The sequence below is a fragment of the Giraffa tippelskirchi genome, chromosome 1 (assembly GCF_054371585.1).
Source record: "Giraffa tippelskirchi isolate mGirTip1 chromosome 1, T2T-mGirTip1v1.2.pri, whole genome shotgun sequence".
In the NCBI taxonomy this organism is placed as follows: Eukaryota; Metazoa; Chordata; class Mammalia; order Artiodactyla; family Giraffidae; genus Giraffa; species Giraffa tippelskirchi.
In genome coordinates this window covers 106724221-106736779 of record NC_137275.1, presented here as the reverse complement: position 1 = coordinate 106736779, position 12559 = coordinate 106724221, and the positions used below count along the sequence as shown (strand labels likewise).

General features: G+C 50.8%; 1 protein-coding gene across 15 annotated transcripts in view; it reads left to right on the top strand.

Annotated features, from left to right (window-relative positions):
* The window catches only part of LOC145505950 (liprin-alpha-1-like), a 54717-nt gene extending 42880 nt beyond the window's left edge, over nt 1–11837 (top strand). For all 15 annotated transcript variants that reach the window (XM_081489355.1, XM_081489349.1, XM_081489380.1 and 12 more), the window contains 5 exons: nt 1982–2131; nt 4140–4361; nt 6676–6825; nt 9470–9693; nt 11501–11837. In XM_081489355.1, coding sequence (XP_081345481.1) covers nt 1982–2131; nt 4140–4361; nt 6676–6825; nt 9470–9693; nt 11501–11819 — 1065 coding nt within the window. In that variant the 3' untranslated portion in view covers nt 11820–11837. The remainder of the gene's footprint in view (nt 1–1981; nt 2132–4139; nt 4362–6675; nt 6826–9469; nt 9694–11500) is intronic.
* Nucleotides 11838–12559: the final 722 nt, after the last annotated feature.

Genomic DNA, 12559 nt, shown 5'->3' with positions numbered 1-12559 from the left:
ATTTATTGGAGTCCAGTTGCTTTACTTTGTATTGGAGAAGGCAGTGGTACCCCACTCCAGTACTCTTGCCTGGAAAATCCCATGGATGGAGGAGCCTGGTAGGCTACAGTCCATGGGGTGGCTAAGAGTCGGACACAACTGAGCGACTTCACTTTCACTTTTCCCTTTGATACACTGGAGAAGGAAATGGCAACCCACTCCAGTATTCTTGCCTGGAGAATCCCAGGGACAGGGGAGCCTGGTGGGCTACCGTCTGTGGGGTCGCACAGAGTCGGACACGACTGAAGCGACTTAGCAGTTAGCAGTTGCTTTACACTGCTGTGTCAATGTCTGCTGTACAGCAAAGTGAATCCGTCATATATATATATATATATATATATATTTATATTTATATTTATATATATACATATATATACGTGTGTGTGTGTGTGTGTGTGTGTCTACATATATCCCTCTTTTTAGATTTCCTACCCATTTACTTCACCACAGAGCCCTGAGTAGACTGCCCTGTGCTGTAGAGTAGGTCCTTACTCGTTGTTGACTTTACGCATAGTCTCAGTAGTGTACATACGTCAACCCCAGTCTCCCAGTTCATCCCCCCCACCTGCCTGTCGAATGTATACCTGATGATGCTGAAATTTCCTTCGGGTTCACTCAGGCGAGTCTGGTGACGTCTGTGGAGCCCGTTCTCTCGGAGAGATGGGAGCCCGCTGTGTGGGCCCTGCTGAGGCAGCTTGCCTGGCCGTCTTCTCTAGTTTTCTGAGGTTCTGCTCCTCGAGGGGATGTGTGACATTGATACCGGCGGTCAGACAGGTCGAGTGGCGTTTGCTCACCCTCAGAGCCTCAGGCCCGTGCTGTGTAACCATGTAGAGTCATGATGTTTCTGGTGGTCGTGTCTGCGGCTGTCACGATTGATGAGAAACCGCCTAACGGTCATTGTGAAAAGAGAAGAGTGCTGAGGGTTCGGGCCTCCTCCTGTGAGCCTCACCTCTCCTTTGTAGGCAGACAGACAGCGCCCACCCTGCCCCACCCCTCCCCCGTGAGACCGTCTCAGACAGAACCCCTCCGACATGTGCTACAGCAGGTGTCCTTGTTTAGTAGCTTGGTGTGAGTAATTCTCTGTGAGAGCTCAAGGTGAGAACTCAAAACAGAATATTTGCACGCTTGTATAACCTTTTCCCACTACTCTTTGGCAACAGGAGGAGATTAGGTGGCAGAGTTCAATATGTAGAGAATTCTGGGAAAAGCGGCCTTGAGACCTTTCACTTTTAATGTCAGGCCTTTGCCCACATTGGTTACTTAGTTGTCGACTACGGAGGGACCTGCAGTGGATTTTGACCTGGAGGACGGGAGTTGCACCAGCAGCAAGTTCTGGTCCTGGTTTGACCCTTTCATACATGTGGTGTAAGTCTGCTTTAGAAGAATTAGGCTTGAGAAGGCTGCTTCCAGTTGTGTTAAGCTTTGACTTCTGTTTCCACTCATTACTATTACTTGAATTCTGAGGAAATTGCATGAGAGTTTTCCGACTTTTACCCGAGGAAACGAGCCTCAGAGGTCCCTGTTGGATCTGTTGAAGGTCCCTCCCTCTTGTGGATCCAGTCCGCCTGTGTGGTGTAGCAGACAGAGGTCGTGACTTCATGCCAGATACCATTCCTCCTGGAATTCATGCAGTAACAGGGTAGTTTAGTATACTCTTTGCTGTTTGGGTTGATTATGTTGAAGAGAAGCTTGGGAAACCGAGTGGCCAGACAGAACGTTAATACAGACATATGGGTGCCAATCGTGGCAAATGTGACATTTTAAGTAGGCACGTTTTTGCTCACGTCCGAGGAAACTGCCGTGTCTAGGACTTTAATTTTGAGGACGCTAACTTTATTTTTGAGTTGAAACTTAGGATTTAGTCCAACTCTTTTACGCGTACGTGTATCGGAATGTTCCATGATAGTGACTTACCTTTTCTACTCTGCAATGCCCGGTGTAGGCCATGGTCCAGAACACGGACGTGGAGGTGCGAATCACTACCCTTGAGAGATGCTACCTTGCCGCCCAGCGCGAAGCCACCTCTGTGCACGACGACCTCAATGATAAACTTGAAAATGAAATCGCAGATAAGGATTCTATGCATCGACAGGTAACGGCTTTTACTGAACTGTGTCTGACTTTTATAGTGGTGAATTCCTGAGGAAGGAAGGTAAACACCTTTTCATGTGACTCCCACGTTGGAATTTAAGTCCCAGTGTCAAGTTCTTATTACCCTAAAATATTGCGTTCAAATTTGTGGATGTTCAGTTCAGTTCAGTTCAGTTCAGTCGCTCAGTCGTGTCCGAATCTTTGCAACCCGATGATCTGCAGCACGCCAGGCCTCTCTGTCCATCACCAACTCCCAGAGTCTACCCAGACCCATGTCCATCGAGTCAGTGATGCCATCCAACCATGTCATCCTCTGTCGTCCCCTTCTCTTCCTGCCTCCAATCCTACCCAGCGTTAGGGTCTTTTCCAATGAGTCAGCTCTTCGCATGAGGTGGCCAAAGTGTTGGAGTTTCAGCTTCAACATCAGTCCTTCCAATGAACACCCAGGATTGATCCCCTTTAGGATGGACTATTCGGATCTCCTTGCACTCCAAGGGACTCTCAAGAGTCTTCTCCCACACCACAGTTCAAAGGCATCAGTTCTGTGGCGCTCAGCTTTCTTCACCGTCCGACTCTCACATCCATACATGACCACTGGAAAAACCATAGCCTTGACTAGACGGACTTTTGTTGGCAAAGTAGTGTCTCTGCCTTTAAATATGCCATCTAAGTTGGCCATAACCTTCCTTCCAAGGAGTAAGTGTCTTTCAGTTTCGTGGCTGCAGTCACCATCAGCAGTGATTTTGGAGCCCCCAAACATAAAGTCTGACACTGTTTCCACAGTTTCCCCATCTATTTCCCATGAAGTGATGGGACCTGATGCCATGATCTTAGTTTTCTGAACGTTGAGCTTTAAGCCAACTTTTTCACTCTCCTCTTTCACTTTCATCAAGAGGCTCTTTAGTTCTTTTCCACTTTCTGCCGTAAGGGTGGTGTCATCTGCATATCTGAGGTTATTGGTGTTTCTCCCGGCAGTCTCGATTCCAGCTTGTGTTTCTTCCAGCCCAGCGTCTCTCATGATGTACCCTGCGTCTAAGTTAAATAAGCAGGGTGACAAGGACACACAGCCTTGACGTCCTCCTTTTCCTATTTGGAACCAGTCTGTTGTTCCATGTCCAGTTCTAACTGTTGCTTCCTGACCTGCATACAGGTTTCCCAAGGGAGAGGTCAGATGGTCTGGTATTCCCATCTCTTTCAGAATTTTCCACAGGTGATTGTGATCCACACAGTCAAAGGCTTTGTTTGGCATAGTCCATAAAGCAGAAATTGATGTTTTTCGGGAACTCTCTTGCTTTTTCGATGATCCAGCAGATATTGGCAATTTGATCTCTGGTTCCTCTGCCTTTTCTAAAATCAGCTGGAACATCTGGAAGTTCACGGTTCACCTATCGCTGAAGCCTGGCTTAGAGAATTTTAAGCATTACTTTACTAGCACGTGAGATGAGTGCCATTGTGCGGTAGTTTGAGCATTCTTTGGCATTGCCTTTCTTTGGGATTGGGATGAAAACTGACCATTTCCAGTCCTGTGGCCACCGCTGAGTTTTCCATATTTGCTGGCATATTGAATATAGCACTTTCACAGCATCATCTTTCAGGATTTGAGATAGCTCAACTGGAATTCCATCAGCTCCACTAGCTTTGTTCGTAGTGATGCTTCCTAAAGTCCGGTGGACTTCACGTTTAGATGATTCTTAAAGAGCAGAATAACTGGGGAAAGCTACTAACGGACGGGGTGCTTGATGTAAATCCCGAGCAAGTAAACATGCCAAGCACCAATGGAAAGGCAAGTCCTCGGTCTCGCTCTCTGTCTGGTTCTCGCCTTACCATCCAGTCTGTGCGGGGCTGTTGGGACCTGTCAGCAATGCACCATGTAGATCTGAGTGGCCGTGAGGGTCGTGTGAGCTCCCAGAGTGCAGAAGAAAGTTTTGACCTCACCGATTGCCCGGAAATGCTGTGTTCCCTCCCTCCCAAAACAAGGCTGTCTGTCTAAGGCTTCCTTTCCCCCTTAGAGATCCTCCGACGGCTCCCCAAGCCACGAGGAAGACCTGGCTAAGGTGATCGAGCTCCAGGAGGTCATCGAGAGGCAGTCAGGGGAGCAGAGCCAGTCGAAGGAGTGCCTGGCAAACCTCTCGGCCTACGTGAGAGAGCCGGAGGAGGACCCGGACACGGCCAGGAAGGAGCTCCTCGCGTCCGAGGAAGCGAACAGACAACCACAGCGGGATGTCCGCGAAGTGAGTGACAGCGGACGTGTCTGTTGTCCTGAGGTGGAATGTGGGTCCCTTGTTCTCCGGCTGATCTGAGCTTTGGGATGGCTGCGTGAGTAGGAGCAGAGCGCTGGCGAGACCGCGACTGGCGGCCTCCCCGCCTCTGCGTCGAGATCTCTGGGGTAGAAGAGGCCTGGTCCAGGCGGTCCATTGGCAGTGGAGCAACACGAGGGCATCCCTAGCGCTGTGCTCACCCTGGGTGTGGACTCCTCATTTCTACAAGTTCTAGGGTGCCCAGTGTGTTCCTCTTTGAAAAATTCATTCATCCATTCATTCATTTATTGGAGTCTAGTTGCTTTCCTTTTTCTTGGAGAAGGCAATGGTACCCCACTCCAGTACTCTTGCCTGGAAAATCCCATGGATGGAGGAGCCTGGTAGGCTACGGTCCATGGGGTGGCTAAGAGTCGGACACAACTGAGCGACTTCACTTTCACTTTTCCCTTTGATACACTGGAGAAGGAAATGGCAACCCAATCCAGTATTCTTGCCTGGAGAATCCCAGGGACAGGGGAGCCTGGTGGGCTACCGTCTGTGGGGTCGCACAGAGTCGGACACGACTGAAGCGACTTAGCAGTTAGCAGTTGCTTTACACTGCTGTGTCAATGTCTGCTGTACAGCAAAGTGAATCCGTCATATATATATATATATATATATATATATTTATATTTATATATATATTTATATTTATATTTATATATATATATATATATACGTGTGTGTGTGTGTGTGTGTGTGTGTGTCTACATATATCCCTCTTTTTAGATTTCCTACCCATTTACTTCACCACAGAGCCCTGAGTAGACTGCCCTGTGCTGTAGAGTAGGTCCTTACTCGTTGTTGACTTTACGCATAGTCTCAGTAGTGTACATACGTCAACCCCAGTCTCCCAGTTCATCCCCCCCACCTGCCTGTCGAATGTATACCTGATGATGCTGAAATTTCCTTCGGGTTCACTCAGGCGAGTCTGGTGACGTCTGTGGAGCCCGTTCTCTCGGAGAGATGGGAGCCCGCTGTGTGGGCCCTGCTGAGGCAGCTTGCCTGGCCGTCTTCTCTAGTTTTCTGAGGTTCTGCTCCTTGAGGGGATGTGTGACATTGATACCGGCGGTCAGACAGGTCGAGTGGCGTTTGCTCACCCTCAGAGCCTCAGGCCCGTGCTGTGTAACCATGTAGAGTCATGATGTTTCTGGTGGTCGTGTCTGCGGCTGTCACGATTGATGAGAAACCGCCTAACGGTCATTGTGAAAAGAGAAGAGTGCTGAGGGTTCGGGCCTCCTCCTGTGAGCCTCACCTCTCCTTTGTAGGCAGACAGACAGCGCCCACCCTGCCCCACCCCTCCCCCGTGAGACCGTCTCAGACAGAACCCCTCCGACATGTGCTACAGCAGCTGTGCTTGTTTAGTAGCTTGGTGTGAGTAATTCTCTGTGAGAGCTCAAGGTGAGAACTCAAAACAGAATATTTGCACGCTTGTATAACCTTTTCCCACTACTCTTTGGCAACAGGAGGAGATTAGGTGGCAGAGTTCAATATGTAGAGAATTCTGGGAAAAGCGGCCTTGAGACCTTTCACTTTTAATGTCAGGCCTTTGCCCACATTGGTTACTTAGTAGTCGACTACGGAGGGACCTGCAGTGGATTTTGACCTGGAGGACGGGAGTTGCACCAGCAGCAAGTTCTGGTCCTGGTTTGACCCTTTCATACATGTGGTGTAAGTCTGCTTTAGAAGAATTAGGCTTGAGAAGGCTGCTTCCAGTTGTGTTAAGCTTTGACTTCTGTTTCCACTCATTACTATTACTTGAATTCTGAGGAAATTGCATGAGAGTTTTCCGACTTTTACCCGAGGAAACGAGCCTCAGAGGTCCCTGTTGGATCTGTTGAAGGTCCCTCCCTCTTGTGGATCCAGTCCGCCTGTGTGGTGTAGCAGACAGAGGTCGTGACTTCATGCCAGATACCATTCCTCCTGGAATTCATGCAGTAACAGGGTAGTTTAGTATACTCTTTGCTGTTTGGGTTGATTATGTTGAAGAGAAGCTTGGGAAACCGAGTGGCCAGACAGAACGTTAATACAGACATATGGGTGCCAATCGTGGCAAATGTGACATTTTAAGTAGGCACGTTTTTGCTCACGTCCGAGGAAACTGCCGTGTCTAGGACTTTAATTTTGAGGACGCTAACTTTATTTTTGAGTTGAAACTTAGGATTTAGTCCAACTCTTTTACGCGTACGTGTATCGGAATGTTCCATGATAGTGACTTACCTTTTCTACTCTGCAATGCCCGGTGTAGGCCATGGTCCAGAACACGGACGTGGAGGTGCGAATCACTACCCTTGAGAGATGCTACCTTGCCGCCCAGCGCGAAGCCACCTCTGTGCACGACGACCTCAATGATAAACTTGAAAATGAAATCGCAGATAAGGATTCTATGCATCGACAGGTAACGGCTTTTACTGAACTGTGTCTGACTTTTATAGTGGTGAATTCCTGAGGAAGGAAGGTAAACACCTTTTCATGTGGCTCCCACGTTGTAAGGCACCTGCCCCCTCACACTGTGGTCCTGAAATGGTTTTGGAACAAAGCGTTGATAGATCGCTTTATGTCTTCCCATTTTCCTTTTTCTGGCTACGAGTTTCCTTTTAAGGCATGCTTTTTTTTCTTAAAAGAACCAATTTTGATAACTTGTGGCCTACTGTGCGGCCCAGCACAGTACTAATTAGCACCGTTTTGATTGAAATCATCCTGCGAGTAAATGGATACACATACCCATCATTTTATAGTGAGAAGAATTCTCATTGGAAGTTTAAGTACCTTTGTATTTTCGCCTCATTTATGGCATGTATTTTTTCATACATGTCTGTGTTTTGAGCTGCCATGTTCAGTGAGCAGCTAGTTTGGGCCAGACATCGTCAGAACTAGGACTCCAGCAGTGAATTAAAAACCGTGTGCGTTCTTTATCCACTGCCATGTAACAAATCACTGCAAAGCTTAGTGGCTTCCCAGTGAGCAGGTCACAGTCCAGTTTCTGTGCTTTGCAGCAGGTGGGCCTGGTTCAGGGCCTCCTGAGGACGCAAACATGGGAAGGCCCCCCAGGGCTGGATGGCAGGCTTTCAGACTCACCTGGCTGGTGGGGACAGGCCCAGGTCCCTGCCGTGTGGACCTCTTCATGGCCTGGCTTTCCTCGGAACACCCTCTGAGAGCGAGAGTGCGGGGTGTATCCCGGGGCCTTTCGCGCCCCGGTCTCAGAAACCGCACACCTTGACTTGTGTTTGCGAGAGTGAGCTGCGAAGTCCTGCCTCGCTCAGGGGCTGAGCAGGAGTTGCCCCCTCTGCCTCTTGAAGGGAGGAGGATGGAAGAATTTGTGGATCCATTTTTAAGCCCGCGCAGCCCGTTGGACAGTAACGAGCAGGGAAAGGAGACCTGAGTGCCCGAGTTGTCCAAGGAAGGGGGGACGATTGAGTGTGAACAGGGTGGCCAACGAGGTGACACCAGGAGGGTGACCTTGAACAGAGCCCCAGAGGCAGGAAGAGAAGGAGCCACTCGGAGATAGATCAAGGGTCGTGTCAACAAGCTGGGATAACGGAGAGAGAGGGCCACATCAGGGAGGACCCTGGGCTCAGGCCTGAGCAGCTCGAGGCCGGAGCCTGTTTCCTGAAGTGAGGAGGGCACTGGGGTGGGGAGCTAAGAGCCGGCCTCAGCCCTGTTCAAGTGGACGAGCCCGTCAGCAGCTGAGTGTTCCGGCCTGGATCCGGGAGAGGACTCAGGGTCGTGGGCATACAGATGGCATTTAAAGGCACGAGCATGGTAAAGTCACCAGGCATGTGCTGGTGGAGAGAGATGGGGTGCAAGAGTAGAGCCGTGGGGTGCCCCACATTCCAAGGTTGAGAAGGGGCGCGAGGGACTGAGGAATAACCCCAGAGAGGGAGGGGCCTGGAGCCCAGGGAGAGACATGCTGCGGGGGCAAGGAGGGGAGGGGGCTTGATAACATGGGTTCCTTGGCGCCCCCGGGGAACTGCCCTGCGGGGTGGGGCACACCACCTGCTTGCAGAGAGCTGGAGACCGGGTGGGGCAGGGGACAGTAGAGGCCGCTCCCAGGGAGCTTTCAGAGACCTGCAGTGGGTGCTGCAGGGAGCCCTGGAGGAGGAATCTGCTGGTTCCCATTGTGCGATTTTAAGGTGAGAAAAGGGAGAGGATGTGCTGACCGGGCTGATGGGGGTGAACCCATAGGCAGCTGGTTCGCTGGAGCGGAGCAGGAATGATGGCAGGAGGTGCTGGAGCCAGCGAAGGGGGTGGCCCAGCCCTGGGGAGGGATTGTGACGAAGACAGAGGGTGAGGGCACAGGCAACGGGGGACAGGGAGCCGGCAAACCAGCCCCTCAAGGCTGCCCCTTGGTTGCTTTGAGGTCATGTCTGGGAAAAGAAGGCAGGACCTGGGTTGAGAGTGGGGCAGGGGGGAGATTTGCAGAGAGAAGGGTGTGAGGTGTGAGAGTGGAAGAGCAGGATGGGGCCCAGCAGGCACTCTCCCGGGCATCTCTGATGACAGAGCCACCCCTGGGGTGTGAGGGGCCGTCCCCCAGAACAGCCCGAGTGCCTGTGCCCCGAGAGGAGAGCCGCGGGGGGCTGGCCTTCCGGTCCCCTGGCTGCCCCTGCTCGCTCCTGTCTGAGGTGTTCAGACCAGCCTGGAAAACGGAGGGCTGGGAACCTGTGAGGACTGTACTCCTCGGTGAACTAGTACAAGTGATGACGGCTGAGGTGGACCCAGCTGCTGCGGAGCTGAAGGATTTTTTTTTTCTTTTCCTTCCGCCTGGCTGAAGGAAGCATGGATGTATTTTTTTTTAATTTTCGGTTTTTGTCTCTGACTCCATCAGCCCACCCTTATGAAAAACCTCATAGGATTGCCTTCCGTCCACGCTAAGACCTGAATGTCACCAGGCCATCTAGGAACTGGATTCTCCTCCTGCCCGTTTCTTCAGTACTGCTCGCTTAAGAGATGGCAGTGTCTCATAAGCATGGCCCATTTATCCAAAGTCAGGGCTCCCATGTAAAATCGTGGTCACTGACGAGACGTGGTCCTCTCGTGCCCAGGTGCAGACCCCGAAGAAACAGGACTGCGAGCGCGCCAAGGAAGCCAGCGTGCCGGCCAGCGTGGCCCAGGCGTTCGAGAGTGACGTGGACGTGTCTGACGGCGAGGACGACAGGGCCACCCTCTGCAGCTCGGCCGCTCTGCTGTCGCCCAGAGGGCAGGGCGATGCCGAGACTCTGACTGCGATGCTTCAGGAGCAGCTGGACGGCATCAACGAAGAGATCCGGTGGGTGCGCCCGAGCCCAGCTTCCTGGAAACTTGGTTTCTCTGAGGAGCTGTTCTCCTTAGACAAGTCTTGAGTGTTCCCTAGTAAGAAAACTGACTTCAGGTCTGCTTCAAGAATTTTCAGTTCCGAGATGGCCCTTGATTATAGAGCTCAGTCAGCCAGGGCGTTCGGTCCACAGTGTGTTGTCAGCACTCTGTGGGGAGGCGCTGTGGGGTGTTCCCCTCTCAGCTCTGAGCCCCAAGGTGGGTGAGGTGCCAAGGCGGTGTCCCCCTGTGGCCCGTGCACCCTCCGGCACTGAGGGTTCGCCCTCGTGTGTCCTTCGGAGCCGCCCACGTTCTGGTGAAAAGCCACCTAGAACAGAAAAGCTGGGGTTTTGGGGTTGGCAAATTCCCACTCAGATCTGCATTTTCCTTTTAAAGTTAATACAGTGTGAAGATTGGCTTGTTGTAAGTAAGACAGTGGTCCAAGGACATGTGTTTGAGTTTTTCTCATCTCATCAGTATATTGAAGATGTTTTCCTTAGACACCGTCTTGGCAGTTATAACAATTTACAAAACGGGCTAGAATCCAAAGGCCGGCCTCGTGGTGAACAGGGGGCCTTGGGTCTGGGTGCAGCCGGGTGGCTGGGGGCCCCGAGATCTGCCTGGTACCACACCCGCACAGCCATGCCTCCTGTCCCGAGTCCACATTCAGAGTTGGTCGCAGGCCGGTGACCCTGCACAGGACCTGGCAGAGCCGCTGCTCAGATTGTTCTTGTCACGTCAGCCCAGGCCGAGGTGCCCGTTCCTGTCGGCCGAGCACGGGGGGCCCGGGGGAAAGGCGGGGGTGACGGCCAACCAGCAAACGCAGGTGGTGCCGCCTGCACTTCTGACGCCGTAGACAGACTGCTCTGTGGGCCGGCTTTGAGCACAGACAGCTCAGAAAGATTGTCTTTCCCCGTCCCCGCAGGTAATCTGGAACGGTTATATATTAATATTTTTATTTTTACAGCACGTTGTCAGGTAAAGGTGATTTTTCCTTATGCCACAAGTTAACTTGATGTAAATGGCAAATGCTGTCCATCAACTTGTTATCAACGGTGAAAAACTTCCAGTATGTATAAGCAGAAGTGAAACTGGAGAGGTTACGACCTGTAAGAATCTTGTAGTTAAATTTGAAAATCATTTTATTTGCATAATCGAGTATTTAAACTGCTGTATAAAATCATCCACCACACATTAGGGGAGAAAAGCAGTAACCATGAATTACAGGTTAATGCAGCACATTGACATGAATCCAGAAACTCACACAAAGCTGGTGGAGAACTGCATCAAGTGATGCGTTTGTATGTATAGAACCTTAAAAAAAAAAAATCAACTCAGCACTTCATCTGGTCTGGAGACTTGTGTTTAGAAACTCCAGCTTGTTCGTGAATTGCTGTTTGATTATACAGAGTTCCCGATTCCCAGTGGAAAAGACTTGAGGCACTGCCGTGCATCTCTGCCCTGAGAGCGGGGAAGGTGAAGGTTGTCAACTTCAGGTTATCTCCTCACAGGGAGAGAGGCGCCACCCAGGCCCCGTCAGAATGTTAGAGTAAATCAGTCAAATCAAACGTGAACGATCAGGGGCCACTTTGTAAGACTCAATGATAATTATTCTAAGTTTGAGACTGTTGAAAAGAGGGAAAGTCCTACCTTTTTGCTGAGATGTTAGTTGAGCAACTGTTCCTGGAATTTGCTAATCGTGACACAGAATGCAAGCCCACATTTGTTGTCCAGACACGTTCCTCTGCTGACAAAGGCAGGTGAAGAGTTGTATTCTATTTTAGGTTGATCCAAGAAGAGAAGGAGAACACGGAGCAGCGGGTCGAGGAGATTGAGAGCAGAGTGTGCAGGGGGAGCTTAGGCAACCTTCGTCGTCGTGAATCTGTGAGCTCCCTCAACCTGTGTCCCACCTCCTCGCTTGCCGACTCCTGCCTGCCCAGCAGTGGGCGCTCCAAGCCCCAAAGGAGGCTGCACAGCCCGGAGCAAGAGGTAGACAAGCTGGACATCAAGACTCTGGCCTCCCTGCTGCGTCCCTCCCCCAGCACACTGGTTTTGTGTTTTATTTGTTTCTTTTTTGTTTTTTTCTCTTTTTACCCAGAATAAAATCAGATATACATTTGCTACGCTCAGAGGTGTAAGATTTTTAAAACTGGCTAGTCTTTAATCATTCTGTAATCACACAGCGACAAATGAGTCTTGATATTTGGACCGCCGGCTTAGCCACATCATCATGAACTCAGCCAGAGCCTGCCTCTGTAACGTTGGGCCTGGCCTGTGCTGGGCACAGCAGCTGCAGGGAAGTTTTCTGTTCTCAGGGAGCAGACAGCTTCGTGAAAGTAACCATAGGCAGGTCTCATGGTGTGTGAAAACCGTGCAGCACGTTTTCCATTGGGGATGCCTGGCTGCAGGGTGCAGGGCATGCGGTGGGAACAAAACCAAGAAGCTAAACTGGTCTGCTTGCTGCTGGACCTGGCCGCACGCTCAGGCCAGCTCTGCGTGTGAAACCAGGTTAAAAGCCCAGGGCCCCAGGGAAGAAGTTGGGCTTCCTCGCTCTTCCGAGTCTAAAAATGGGATGACGACCTAGGGCTTTTGGTGACAGAGTGTGCGGCTCTAAAGCACATGTTCCAGCTTTCTTGCGTGTTTAGCTTAGGTTTTGTGAGTGCATTGCTGTTTACCCCATGAAATCATGTCTGCAACACTCTGCTTTGTAACTGCACTTGTAGTATCACTATTTTTTGTTACCACCCATTTCATTGTAGCTGCATTGTTAGTTAGCATATAATTAAATTATCGGTGAATCATTTTAGCTGCAGATGAAGTGGTAACTAGTCCATTTTGTGGTC